Source organism: Vicia villosa, linkage group LG3, assembly GCF_029867415.1.
Source record: "Vicia villosa cultivar HV-30 ecotype Madison, WI linkage group LG3, Vvil1.0, whole genome shotgun sequence".
NCBI classification, from domain to species: domain Eukaryota; kingdom Viridiplantae; phylum Streptophyta; class Magnoliopsida; order Fabales; family Fabaceae; genus Vicia; species Vicia villosa.
The window spans coordinates 89,310,101-89,324,138 of record NC_081182.1 but is presented as its reverse complement, the minus strand read 5'-3'; the positions used below and the strand labels follow the sequence as shown (position 1 = coordinate 89,324,138).

Sequence of the window (14,038 nt, the reverse complement as noted above, 5' to 3'; positions counted from 1 at the left end):
ATATGTTATAAAATTATCAATTTCTAACATCATACTAGCTATTTGAGTTGAACATTCACGGAAAGTGCAGAAAATGAGGTAACCAAGTTTTAGATTGTTAAGGAGTTTAAAATTCAACATAAAGTTTTATATTTTTGTATGATTTTTTGAGAAAGTAACAAAGTTAGAAAAAATATTTTTTTCTAATACATAATTTCTGCTCCTTTTGTTTGATGCAGAACTAAAGAGAACACTATACCTTATTCTCTTTAATGCTAGCTGCTGCAAATTTGACAAAGATGAGGAATGTTGTTTATACTAGCTACTTGAGTTGAGCATTTGCTGAAAGTGAAGGAAATAAGGTAAACAAGTTTTAGAGTATTTTCTTAAGAGTTTATAATTCAACTTAGAGTTTTCTTTTTATATGATTGGTTCGAGAAAGCGAACGGTGTTGTGTGGATAAGCCAAAAGCTTTCTATAAGTAGTAATAAACACTAACAGGAGAATATTATTTACATTAACAATTTATAAAATTTTGGTTTGTTGTAGGACAAGAATTGCAGTGATTACTGCTCCTTTCCTCCCTAGATGCTACTTGATGCAGAGAAAGGAAAAGATTGTTCAGAATTAAAACATTGATTGAGGTAGAAAACAATCTCATGAATGTTTTACTTTTTTGTTTTTCTTAGATTTTCAATTTTTTATATTTTCTATCATCACTCCACTTTTCTACATGATCAATTATTCATAACATTCATCATTTTCAAAGATAAATTTGGTATTTAAAAATCTTTTTAGAGGATCTTAAACTTAAGTATTGGATGGAATCTTTATTTGAACTTTCTCAAATATATGTTCAAATATGATACACACATACATATATGCCTAACTTTGATATATTGAAATTTACATAGATGTCGGATTGTTTGACGGAACTGGCAAAGTCATATGTGGAGAAATTAATAAATAGAACAGCAGCAGAATTAAGGTATATTTGTTGCTTCACGTGCATTGCTAAGGATTTTGAAGAAGAAAAAACTAGGTTGGAACCAGTAAGAACAACTATCAAGCAACGCATTGATGTGGCAGTCAGAAATGGGGAAGATGTTACTGACATTGCTCGTTTTTGGGAAAAAGAAGCTGATAGGCTCATTGAAGAAGACACCAAAGCAGAACAAAAATGTTTTTTCAAACTTTGTCCTCATTGTTTTTCAAGATATAAAAGAGGAAAAGTACTGGCAAATGAGAAGGAGTATATTAAAAAATTGATAGAAGATGGAAAGACACTTCAAATTGGACTCCCTGCTATTCTTCCCGGTGTTGAACTCCATTCATCTCAAAACTATGTGTATTTTAAAAGTAGAGAATCAAAATACATAGAGCTTTTGAATGAACTCAAAGATGACAACAATTACATAATTGGACTGCAAGGAATGGGAGGCACGGGAAAAACTACATTGATCAAGGAAGTGGCTAAGGAACTTGTTAAGCAATCATCCCATTTTACTTATAGCGTTGTTACAACCGTGTCATCTTCTCCTGATATCAAAAAGATTCAAGATGATATTGCTGGATCCTTGGGATTGAATTTGGATAACTGTAATGGATCAGATCGACCCAAAAAATTATGGAGCAGATTAACCAATGGTGACAAAATTCTTCTAATACTGGATGATGTGTGGGGCTATATCAATTTTGATGAAATAGGGATTCCATACAGTGACAATCGCAAAGGGTGTAGAATTGTTATAACCACGCGTGATGTGCGAGTGTGCAAAAAATTTGTATGCAATAAGACAATCCAACTAGATCTCTTATCTGAAGAAGATGCATGGATCATGTTCAAAAGGTATGCCGATCTAAATGAAACTTCCAATAAAAACTTGCTCGACAAGGGTCGTAAAATCTCAAATGAATGCAAAAGGTTGCCTATTGCCATTGCTGTTATTGCCAGTAGTTTGAAATGTGAACAACGTCAGGATGAGTGGGATATGACCTTATATTCCTTGCAAAAGCACATGTCCATGCCCGGTGTTGAAGATGAACGTGTTGAAATTTATAAATGTTTGAAGTTTAGTTATGATAATATGAAGGATGAAAAGGAGAAGCATTTATTCCTTTTGTGTTCTTTATTTCGAGAAGACGAAGTTATTCATATTGAAAGCTTAGCTAGACTTGCCATCGGAGGAGGCCTTTTTGGAGAAGATTATGTCAGCTATGAAAATGCTCGAAGTCAAGTAGTTATATACAAAAATAAACTCGTAGATTCTTGTTTATTGTTGAAAGTTGATCATTGGGGAGTGAAAAAGCATGTCTTGGTGAAAATGCATGATTTGGTTCGCGATGCAGCTCAGTGGATAGCGAACGAAGAGATTCAAACTGTACAAGTGTATAATACAAATCAAAAGGCAATGGTGGAAAGGAAGAAAAATATTAAATATTTGTTATGTGAAGGAAAGGCAAAGGATGTGTTTTCCATGAAGCTTGATGATTCCAAGCTTGAGGTTCTGATTGTCATCATGTATCAGAGTGAAAATTCTCATACTTTAATGGGAATCGAAGTACCAGATACATTTTTTGAAAATATTAATGGACTTCGATTTTTTCAAATCACTGGTTATAATTTTTTTGGAACTCTATCATTACCTCAATCAATGCAATCGTTGAAGAATATTCGATCTATTATCCTTGAATATTTTTTTTTGTGGGACATTTCTATCTTGGAAAATTTGCGAAGTCTCGAAACACTTGATTTGGTTGGCTGTGTGATTAATGAATTGCCACATGGAATTACAAAACTAGAGAAATTAAGATTGTTGAAATTGGAACGGTGTCAGATTTTAAGGAATAATCCATTTGAAGTGATTGGAAAATGCTCATCACTTGAAGAGTTGTATTTCATACAGAGTTTTAATGAGTTTTGCCGAGAAATAAATTTCCCCAAACTGCAAAGGTTTCATGTATATCATTTTTATGCTTTTAATGATGATTCATGGTCAAAGTATGTGTCTACTGAATACAGGGATGATACTTTCCTATCTGAGACAACACTCAAGTACTGTATGCAAGAAGCCGATAGTCTCAAGCTGAAAAGAATCCAGGGAGAATGGAGAAATATCATTCCTGAGATTATTCCATTGGAACATGGTATGAATGATCTGGTTGAGCTTTCTTTAAGTTGCATTTCACAATTTAAGTGCCTCATTGACATTAGGCATACTTATTCTCCAGTATCCGATGTCTTCTCCAAGTTGGTTGTACTAACTTTGAAAAATATGGAAAATTTGGAAGAATTGTACAATGGTCCTCTTTCCCTTAACTGTTTTAAGAGTTTAGAGAAGCTATTTGTCAATGATTGCAAACACATTCGAAGCTTATTTAAGTGCAACTTAAACTTATGCAATCTAAAAGAAGTATCATTGGTGGGATGCCCAATGTTGATCTCAATATTTGAACTATCAACTGCTTGTAACCTAGAGTTGCTGGATATAACAGACTGTGAGCATCTTGAATACATAATAGTTGATGATGATAGCAAAAGTCGGGACCAAATGTTTCTGAAACTGAAATTTCTTAAAATCGAGAAGTGTCCAAAATTTGAAATAATACTTCCGTTTGTCTCTGTTGATGATCTTCCGGCACTAGAATCCATGATACTGAGAAGTTGTGATAAGGTGAAATACATATTTGGTCAAGATGTCAAGCTTGGTTCCCTAAAATTTATGGAGCTTCAGTGTGTACCCAATTTAATTGACATATTTCCAGAATGTAGTCCTACCAAGTCTTTGTCCATTAAGAGGTCATCATCCATGCCACCAACACAATCAGATCATATCAAATGCAACTTCTTTTCATTGACTGATATGTATTGTTGTGGGAAGAAATTCAGGAGTACCACAAGTACTAAAATCTCATTGGTTGATAAGAATGAGTCGCAAAACAAATTAATGGTAACCCTCTCACCTCCTTTTTATATGTTGTTTCATGCACTTTTTTATATGAAACCACATGTCCATTTTATTAAATACTCCGTTATGTAGAGACATATAATTATGAGTGGAGAGAATGTTAGATATTTATTTATAGTGTCAAAGTTTATTATATATAATATTTGCCCATCCTATTATATGAGAGAAAACATTACAATTTAAAAATAAAAATAAAAAACAGAAAAATGATGTGTTTGCATTTTCTTGAACTTTATATAGTAGCATCATGAGATAATTTAAGTTATTTTTTATTTGGATTACATTTTAGGAATCAAATTCATATTGCCTAGACATAAATACATGGGAGCGTGTTCAATGTCTTTCAAGACAGTCAATGTTTTTGTGCAATGTTAAAGAGATTGAGTTGACTCAGTTGAAGAAGATAAAATCAGTATTTATCCTATCTGTTGCTCCAAAAATGTTGTTGGAAACTTTGATAATCAGGAACTGTGATGAATTGAAGCACATAATAATAGATACTGGAGATCATGACAAAGCTGATGGCAATAATTTGTGCAACGTCGTCTTTCCAAATTTGAAAAGGATTTCCATCGAAGATTGCATACAATTAGAATACATTTTTGGACACTGCATTGATGATCTTCAAAACCACACAGAGATTCATCTTCATCTTTCTACATTGGAGTATTTCTATCTTTCCAATCTACCAAGTTTAGTCGCCATATGTCCCAAACAATATCACATAACATGTTCATCTTTGGAAGAACTTGTACTCGATAACTGCATGAAAGTTGCACATATGAAGGTACCTCTCTTTTAATATTATGAGTTTTTTTATTTATTTATATATTTCAAATGATTTGTTTTTAGAGGATTTATTTATGTAATACTAAATTATATTTTATTAATTAATATACTTTTATTTTGCCATATCAATTTACTTAAATATTTTACTAATTACTACTTTCTCTCTATCAAATTAAGTATTTATTTGCCATTTCTTATCACAAATTATTTTTACTGTTAGAATATTAATGCATTTATTTTATTTTTTTATTAATATATTTTATTTAGTATGTTAATTTATTAAACAAGTTTACAAAATATTAATCATTCTGACTTTCCTTATTAGAAAAGTTTTACAGATTTTTTGTCCTTTTAATATTGGTTATTTTTTTTAATTTAATGGATTTTGTTATGTTAATTTGTTTTGATAATATCATCCCTGTTTTCCTTCTAGTAAATAAAACATATTTAATTTTTAAAATAAAAAGTAAGTAATTATTATTGTTTTAAAATGGACAAAATTAAAAAATAATAAAAAATTTAAACCGGAGGTCATATTAAAAAATATTTTTTCAATAAATAAAAATTATTTTATAAATGAAGTCAACTTAAATTATTATTATTTCAGATATATGTAAAACTAAAAAATAATATCACTGTCTGTGATTTGAATTAATGGTATTAATCTTATTTCAAAATTTAAAGTGTATCATTTATATATTTTTTATCAGTTAATTTTTAATTGTGTTAAATTTTTCTATACCATATAAATTTTATATAAGTATATATTATTAAAGTTATAAAACTATACAAATTGCCAACTACATTTATACAATATCCAAAATGTTGATTTTTGTAATTTTTTCCAATGGATCTTATATTTAAGAATAAAGGTTGTACTAATTTAATGTTTAAATATAAATTATATTTTACTATTTCACATAAATTTAAAATGTTTTATAATATTTTAAAAGTAAATAAACAATTGAAATTGTAGAAACTAAATTTGATATATTTCAAAATATTAATTACAGTACATGCAATAATTTGTTTAAAGTAATTAATTAAAAATTTTTACACCATCAATATTTCATAATCAATCAAACGTAATACTTTCAAGAAATTAAAAATAAAATTAAACATTTCAAAATATCAAAATTTATAATTAATTAATAATATAAAATATTTTTACAGTATTAGTATATTTTAATTAAATTCTACTACAAATAGTTACAAATATATTATTAGAATTCTATGTTGCCAAGAACAGAGACGAAAAATGGGGGAAATTTTAGATGGAGACGGGAACTGGACATGACCTCACTTATTAACATTTTGAATATCTATAATAGTTTTTGTTTTAAATTGTTCTTCAATTAAATTTTACATTAAATACTAATTAATTAAAAATAACTTTTGCATAAGAAGTAACTATTACTACTAAAAAAAAAACTAATAACCTAAAAAGAATTATACTTGTGTATTGCAGGAACTAAGTGGGAGCATGGAAAATTTGCTGACTTTGGAAAGACTTGTGATAAAAAAGTCCAATATAGAAAGTATGGTTTGTCTTAATGAAGTAAAAGAACAACGAATGAACTTAGATTTGAAACACATTAACCTGGAGGATGTTTATGTCATGTTGTGTCCTTTTTTGGGTTTCAAAAATTCTTTTTCCCTCCTGAATTTAACAAAGGTAGAAATAGTGCGATGTGAAAAATTAGAAATGATTTTTTCTAATTCTATCTTAAAATATCTACCACAACTGATTTATCTATTAATAAATGAATGTGGGGAGTTAAAGCATATCATTGAAGATGATTTGGAAAATCAAAATGTGTCAAATTCTTGGTCCTCAAGGACATGCTTCCCAAAGTTAAAAGTGCTTATTATAGAAAAGTGCAATAAGTTGAAATATGTGTTTCCAAACTCCATATGTAAAGAGTTTCCTGAGTTACAGGTTCTAATCATAAGAGAAGCAGATGAGCTAGAGGAAATATTTAAAACTTGTGAAGGTGAGAGAATTGAGAAAGTTCATACTCCAAATTTGAAATTTGTAACAATTGTGAACCTACCAAGCTTCTTCCAGACACAAGGAATTCTTTTTCAAACAGTACAATATCGTTTGGTAAAAGATTGTCATGAACTCTCTCTGACTTCAACATCAATACCTGGCTTCTTTGATATTTTTTCCAATTCCGACTTCATATCAGGTACACACTATTTTTAATTTTTTGCAAAATCATAAATTCAAACATTTGATTTGCCAAAGGTTAATTGGTTTAGCATAGTTGGTCATAACAAACCTTGGGTTTGACAAATTTATGTTATTTTGTTTTCTATTTTTGTAGACCTTATGTTCTTAAAGAACTTATGATAAAATATGCTATAAACAATTTTTGTGTGTAGGTCAGATTTTGAATTCGGTGAATAAACTCAGATTTTGATTTTGGTGAATATATATAACCAAATATCAGTATATAATTTTATTTTTTTTAAATTGAAGCTTCTAAAGTGTCATTTATCTAATAATAGATAATATTTTGCTAGAGTATGGATATCTTGATAATCTGTTTCATCGATTAAGAAATGAGTACGAAAGCAACAAAGAGAGGGAAATTTTTCCCTCTAAGATTGACGATGAAGCAACATCAGAATACGAGTTGACATATCCACAGGTGAATACCAATATATTGATTCAAGCTTATGATAAGTTAATACAATCAACAACACATTTGAATAGAACATGTTTTTTCTTTCTTTCTTTGCAGATAAGGGATGATTTTGTTGAAGAAGTTCCTAATTTAGAGATACCGTCTGTAGCAATATTGCCATCCAATTCTGAAGTAATAACTTGCTGGTCTTACTTAGTTAGTAATGGATGTTAAAAATAGCTCAAGATAACTTAACATTATGCTTGTATTATAGGAGTTGATGAACCAACAACAATCACTTGGAGAATCTCATACAATTTTAGAAACAAAGAATGAGTCACCTGTTGCTCCTAAGCAAAAGGTATTTCCCCTATGTTGCTTATATTTTTTTTCACTCTTTTTCGCAAAAAATTTAAACATTATTTTTTTAATTTAAGCAGGGTACTGAGATACTAGTTGATGAAGGAACTACATCAATTAATGCTAAGACAGTAACATCCTTAATTCATTCAAAATCACTCCGTTCGTCATCCGGTCCATTAGTTACTTCTGAGCATAAAACATCTCCACAAGTGAGTTTATTGTATAAAAGGAGCCAAGCTTTAAAATTTATATATCATAAGTTTTTGATTTATATATTTGTTCTCAGTAATTTGTTCAGGCCTAAAACGTCTAATTCTTTTGTTTTCAACTCCTTAATATGTATAGGAACATGATCCTGGCCAAATAGACTTACCTTCTTTTTCACATTCAACAACTGGGCCTCTTACCCTTGAAGATGTTGATCTTGGAGACTCACGGGAAACATCTCAGACTAATAATCAAGGTGAATACTTTTTGGATCAATTTTCTTTTCTTATGTTACCTTATCACCCTTTTTGATTTTGAACTCTCTTATTTTCCTCATTTTGTTCAGTCTCTCTAAATGATGATCATGCTTTGATGAAAGTAAGTTCACTTATTGAGGAACAATTTCCTAATAATAACGAAATAATAGTATCAAAATCTAAGCTCTCTCCTTTTGCATCTCAGTTTCCTTCAACACCTTCTCAAGGTATTTTATTGCTTCATTTTGTTTTTAATTAATTTTGTTGTGCTCAAATATGCATAATTATTCTTTCTTACACTTTTAGGAGTCTCTTCTGAAATCGTAGAAGATTTTAGTTCTACTTTGCTTGTCCCGGAGGAACTTGAGCAACTAGTCTTGAAGAAACATTTGCATCATGAGAACTTGTCTTTGTTGACTGATTTCCTTGTGAAGCATCCTTCTGTTTTTTTAAGGGACACTTCACTTAGTAATAGATATAAGGGTTGTGCCTACAACTTTCTAGCTGAGCTATTGAAATTTCTGCAAACACATAGTGTGTTGGATGTGTTAGGCTCAAGTCACTCAGAATTTGTTGACTTATTGCAAGACGCACGCAGATTTCCTTTTGATAAGGAATGGTTGGATTTTGTCGAAAAGCGTGTTTTGTTTCCAGGTTTACAAGTCTCTCAAGCTGCACTGCAAAAGTTGTTGGACTCGAAACACATCTTAACTGAGCATGTGAAGGATCTGAAGCATCAATTGGCTTCCTCTGAAGCTGTTTTGGAGAGTATTGATGCGCGCTCGCGAAATGATGATAAACAGAGTCGCCACCAATATATTTATCCCAAAGAGGGAAAGGAATATCAGAAAACCTGGAATAAGGATAGGATAAGAAAAGGTCTTGCGACCAAAGATCGGGTAAGGAGTCGGTTACGCGAGGGGAAGGTACTAGCACCCCTCACGTCTGTGGTACTCCACAGGATCCACTTATGTTTGTTCTATTCTAAGGGTGTATAAATCTAAAGCTTAATTACTAAGGGAATGCATGCAAATGAAAGAAAAGAAACACGGGGAAAATAAGGTTTATAAATAATTGTGCTCGCTTAGGCCCCGCGACCCAATGCCTACGTATCCTTTTCAGGAATCAGAGCACCGTAGTTCGGCTCTTTAGTTTTTGTTTGTTTTTGTGTTTTTTAGATGAACAGTTACATTCGCACTCCGCTGCTCGACCTCTGGAGTCTTAAGCTGGGAATGGAGCGGAAATAACGTGTCCGATTAGGAGAAAGAATGCCCTGAAGGCAAGAGAAAGAATGCCTCGGAGGCAAGAGAGAAAAGAGAGAAAATTGGTTTGTGTCTTTTAGGTGTAATTCCATGATGGACGAAAACCCACTACAAGGCTTCGCATCACTTCCTTACTTTGTTTAGGTCAGAGCCTTTATTAGATATTTTGAAATGTTTTTGGTTGGGTGTCTTTTAAGGGAAATTAATTTGTGACTTGAATCATGCCATAAAAAAAAGAGTTTTTTTGAATATTTAGAGAATGCACATCGAGGCCTACGCCACAATCGTTTCTCTAAATGAAATACAGTTTTTGAATAATTAGAGAATGCACATCGAGGCCTACGCCACAATCGTTTCTCTAAATGAAATACAATTTTTGGATATTTAGAGAATGCACATCGAGGCCTACGCCACAATCGTTTCTCTAAATAACGGTTAAGAAATACACCGAGGCCTACGCCTCAATCATTTCTCTTCCGCTAAGTGGGAAAGAACATACATCGGGGCCTACGCCCCAATCATTTCTTCCACACTAAAAAAAGGCATTAGCATGATTCCCGTCGTCCTTTATTAATGTTTTAAAGTTGAAAAGAAAAAGGGGAGAAAACTAGCCTAAAATGAATAACTAGCCTAAGTGTTTAAAAGGGAAGACTAACCTAAAAGTCATGAAGATTATAGGTCCTAAATCTATGGGAACATACAAGTGAAGTTACAAGTAAAAATCACAAGCAAGCATGATACAAAATTAGTATTAAAATTGAATAAAAGAATGACTTGAAATATAGCAACAAACATGGAAACAAATGATTCAAAATATGGCACCAAAAGTGAATTAAAGGACTATTATTTTCTATGATTTTTTATATGAGGGAATTGAATTCTAATTAACTAAAAAAAGAATTAGCCTAAACTAATATTTTCGTGAACACTTTTATATGTCAAAAAAAGTATGACAAAATCTAAAAAGTGTTTTTATTGAATAAAAGAAATTGGTAACAAAACTAATTAAACCAAAAATTAAATAGTTAAAAAAAGATATACAGGGGGGGTGAAATCTGAAATAAAGTTGGTTCTGGAAATAGTAGGGCGCAAGGCCCAGCCAGAAGAGGCCCAAAGACTTATTGTTTTTGTTGTGATTTTCCTAACAGAAATTGTAACGATGGGCCTCAGGGGGTGGATTAAGCAATTCGTGGCCCAATTGTGATGATCCAACAGACTCATCATATGCAGATTTTGTTATCTTATGTTTTTAACAAAATGATTTAATCTCTATTTACCAAATCTGATTAACGCTAATCATGCATTTTAAACCTCTAAAACTCAATTAATTCATATTAATCTCAATTAATAATAAAAGAAAAAGGGGATAATTAGGATTCATTTTATGACTCTCCAACTTCTCCTCTCAGACTCAACTCTCCCTCGCGAACGGCGTTGACACTCTCTTTCACCTCCGATCAAAATCTCGTCGTTGCACCGCCGTCCAATCGAAACGGATAACCACACCTACCCCTTTTTCAATCATAATCTCTCTTCAAACTCCTCAATCAACTGCCTAGTCTCTCTCAGGTAGAAAAGGGGAAAGTAAACCCTAAATGTTCATGAGGAGAAATCAAGGTAAAGTCTCGCCTAATACGCTAGGTTTCAAGCAAATCCGGATTCATACGAGCATTAACAAGCACAAATCAACAACAATGAGTGCGATTGACGTCGGGAGCAAAAGGATTCAGGCTTACCTCTTGGAGGCGGACTCCGGCGATTCTCGGATTTGGAGATGAGGATAGAACGTAACTCCGAAGTTCAGGTACTAGCCTTCAATTCCTTTAATTTCTGCAACAAATCTTTTTCTTCTCCTTCTTGTTCACTTTCTGAGATTTTTCCTTTTTTGTGTTGTTGTTGCGAGATTGGAAGATTACGAAGAATCCGTGAAGATGTTGTTCTTGCTGCGCTGGTGTTATAGTGAAGAAGATGAAGATCCGATGGAGATGGAGTCGTTGAATTGGTGATGAAGATTAGTCTGGTTTCTGTTCTTGCAGAATAAGTGTGGATTGATGCTTGTAGATGATGAAGAATGGTGGAGGAGAAGATGGTGTGTAGATGAAGATTGAAGAAGGTGAATTGGGGTTCTGTTGAAGGTAATTGAAAATGGTGAAGAAGCTGAGAAATTGGAAGAATCGTGGAGGAGAAGATGGTGTGTAGATGAAGATTGAAGAAGGTGAATTGGGGTTCTGTTGAAGGTAATTGAAAATGGTGAAGAAGCTGAGAAATTGGAAGAATCGTGGAGGAGAAGATGGTGTGTAGATGAAGATTGAAGAAGGTGAATTGGGGTTCTGTTGAAGGTAATTGAAAATGGTGAAGAAGCTGAGAAATTGGAAGAATCGTGGAGGAGAAGATGGTGTGTAGATGAAGATTGAAGAAGGTGAATTGGGGTTCTGTTGAAGGTAATTGAAAATGGTGAAGAAGCTGAGAAATTGGAAGAATCGTGGAGGAGAAGATGGTGTGTAGATGAAGATTGAAGAAGGTGAATTGGGGTTCTGTTGATGGTAATTGAAAATGGTGAAGAAGCTGAGAAATTGGAAGAATCGTGGAGAGCCTTGAAGCTGGGTGAAAGTCCAGTTATATAGAGTTTCCAGGTTAGTTACTCTTCTCAATTTTTCTGTTATGATTCACTTAGAATTCTGTTAGGAATCTGTTGAGAAGTTAGTTACAAACTGTTATGCTGTTAGGAGATTGCCTAGGTTGTTAGAAAGGGGTTACAAAAGTTAGTTATGAATGTTAGGGAAGTTAGGAAATGATTGTTATAACAGTTATGCTGTTAGTTTTATGTTAGAGTTAGTTATATGGTTTCAGAATCAGTTAGAGGTTAGGACCTGTTAGCAATAGGTTGAAAGTGAGCTGTTTGGATGTGTAGAGTTATAATTATTTTTATTTTGTTTTGGATGTAGGTCTGGCTGTTTGAAAATGGTATGGATATGTGCTGAAAGTGATTTTGTGGATGGATGGTTAGAATGTCAATTGGCTGCCTCAGGGCTGACTTGTATGTGGTTTAGGGATGTTGTATTGATATGCTGTTTGGAGTATATTGCAGGGACTGTTTTGATTTGAATTGAAGTATGGTATTGGCTTAATATATTATGTGATATTAACTCATCTACTACCTGCAGGGACTGTTTTATTGAGCTGTATAGATGTATGTATGAATGCAGGGCATGGTTTTTTGTGAAGGTTTGAAGCAAGAAGCTATGACATCTAAAACAAAGAAGTGGCATGACATGTTGATGAGATTATACAAGAAGAAGAAGTGGAAATGGCTTGAAGATGAAGAAATGAAGAGAAACGGTTTAGGATTAGAAGCAACAGGGCAACATGGTAGATGTTGATGTAAAGGTGGAAGCATGGAGATTGTTTTTGCATCGATTTGGTTTAGTTATTTAGGGATTTGTAATAAATGTGATATAAGAATTTTTTTGTAATGAAGTTTGGAAATTTGTAATGAATGGATTTTGTGAAGTATTTGGATTTTGTGATGAATATTGGAATGGAAGTGTGATGATATTTGTAATGGATTTTAGGGAATTTGGATGATATAGTGGATGCTTGTTGAAGATTTTTATTTGTAATCTTTGAACCAAACTTTAAGTATCATGTGACGACTTATAGTTTATACAATATGATCAAGATAAGAATTCGGACTTTCCTTTCATGCTCCAACTTAATTTCCCACATATCTCCTCACATTGCAATATAGAGTGAACCCCTCAATCAACTCTTGACAACACGCGAATGCCTTGAACTTTAATTCACTTTGATTATCTCTGAAAGATTTTCTAATCCGTTTGCTTCTTCAGTGAACCCTTAATCACAAAGGTTCTATGAATTATACCTTAGTCAATACTTTGATCTGATAGCATAAATAATCCCTTAAGACAATTCTCTCGATGATGGAACTTGGGCATGAGACCTTAATTTCACTCCTGATTGATTAAACTCAATAAACTCAGGTAAAGAACACTTAAAACCCTAATATTTCAAGGCCCTCGATCCTCAGCCAGATTATTGATTAGTGAATATATGAATGTTAATGGTCTAACGAATGCATGAATATAGAAGCAATAAGCCAGTTAGAAATAAAATTAGATGGGCAAATTTTGGGGTGCAACAGCTGCCCCTATTTAATCATCTTAAACCTGAGGGAGAGATTGGTGTTAGCCTTTCGATCATTCAAGGTAGAAGAAGATTAAATACCAAGAGAACCTGGAAATTTGCCTGAAGAGAGATGAGATAGGATCCACTGGGGAAGAAATGGTGTTAACTTCACTGGGAAAGATTGTATCAATTCTGGATTGCTCAAAGTAACTCTGGGAAATGAAATACATATCAACTCCGGGTTGAAAAAGAAAAATGGGTCGACTCTGGGTCGAAGAACAAAGGGAAGTCAACTCGGGGCTGGATAAGAAGTGAACATCAACTCTGGGTTGAGAACGGAAAGGGAAATCAGTATTAGTGGGACAAGATATAGGCATCAACTCTGGGTTGAGAAAGAAGGAAAGAAAATCAACTCTGGGTTGAAAACAAGAGAT

The 14,038-nt window shown here is 32.7% G+C and overlaps 1 protein-coding gene across 1 annotated transcript; it reads left to right on the top strand.

The window, feature by feature from the left end:
- The first annotated feature begins 526 nt into the window (after positions 1–526).
- Positions 527–9,231, top strand: LOC131662143 (putative disease resistance protein At4g19050). Its single transcript, XM_058931842.1, has 11 exons — positions 527–623; positions 894–3,929; positions 4,237–4,734; positions 6,205–6,928; positions 7,266–7,393; positions 7,487–7,561; positions 7,644–7,730; positions 7,810–7,941; positions 8,078–8,195; positions 8,286–8,423; positions 8,503–9,231. Exons 2-11 carry the CDS (start codon positions 894–896, stop codon positions 9,192–9,194), a joined length of 5,628 nt encoding a protein of 1,875 aa, XP_058787825.1. The 5' UTR covers positions 527–623; the 3' UTR covers positions 9,195–9,231.
- Positions 9,232–14,038: the final 4,807 nt, after the last annotated feature.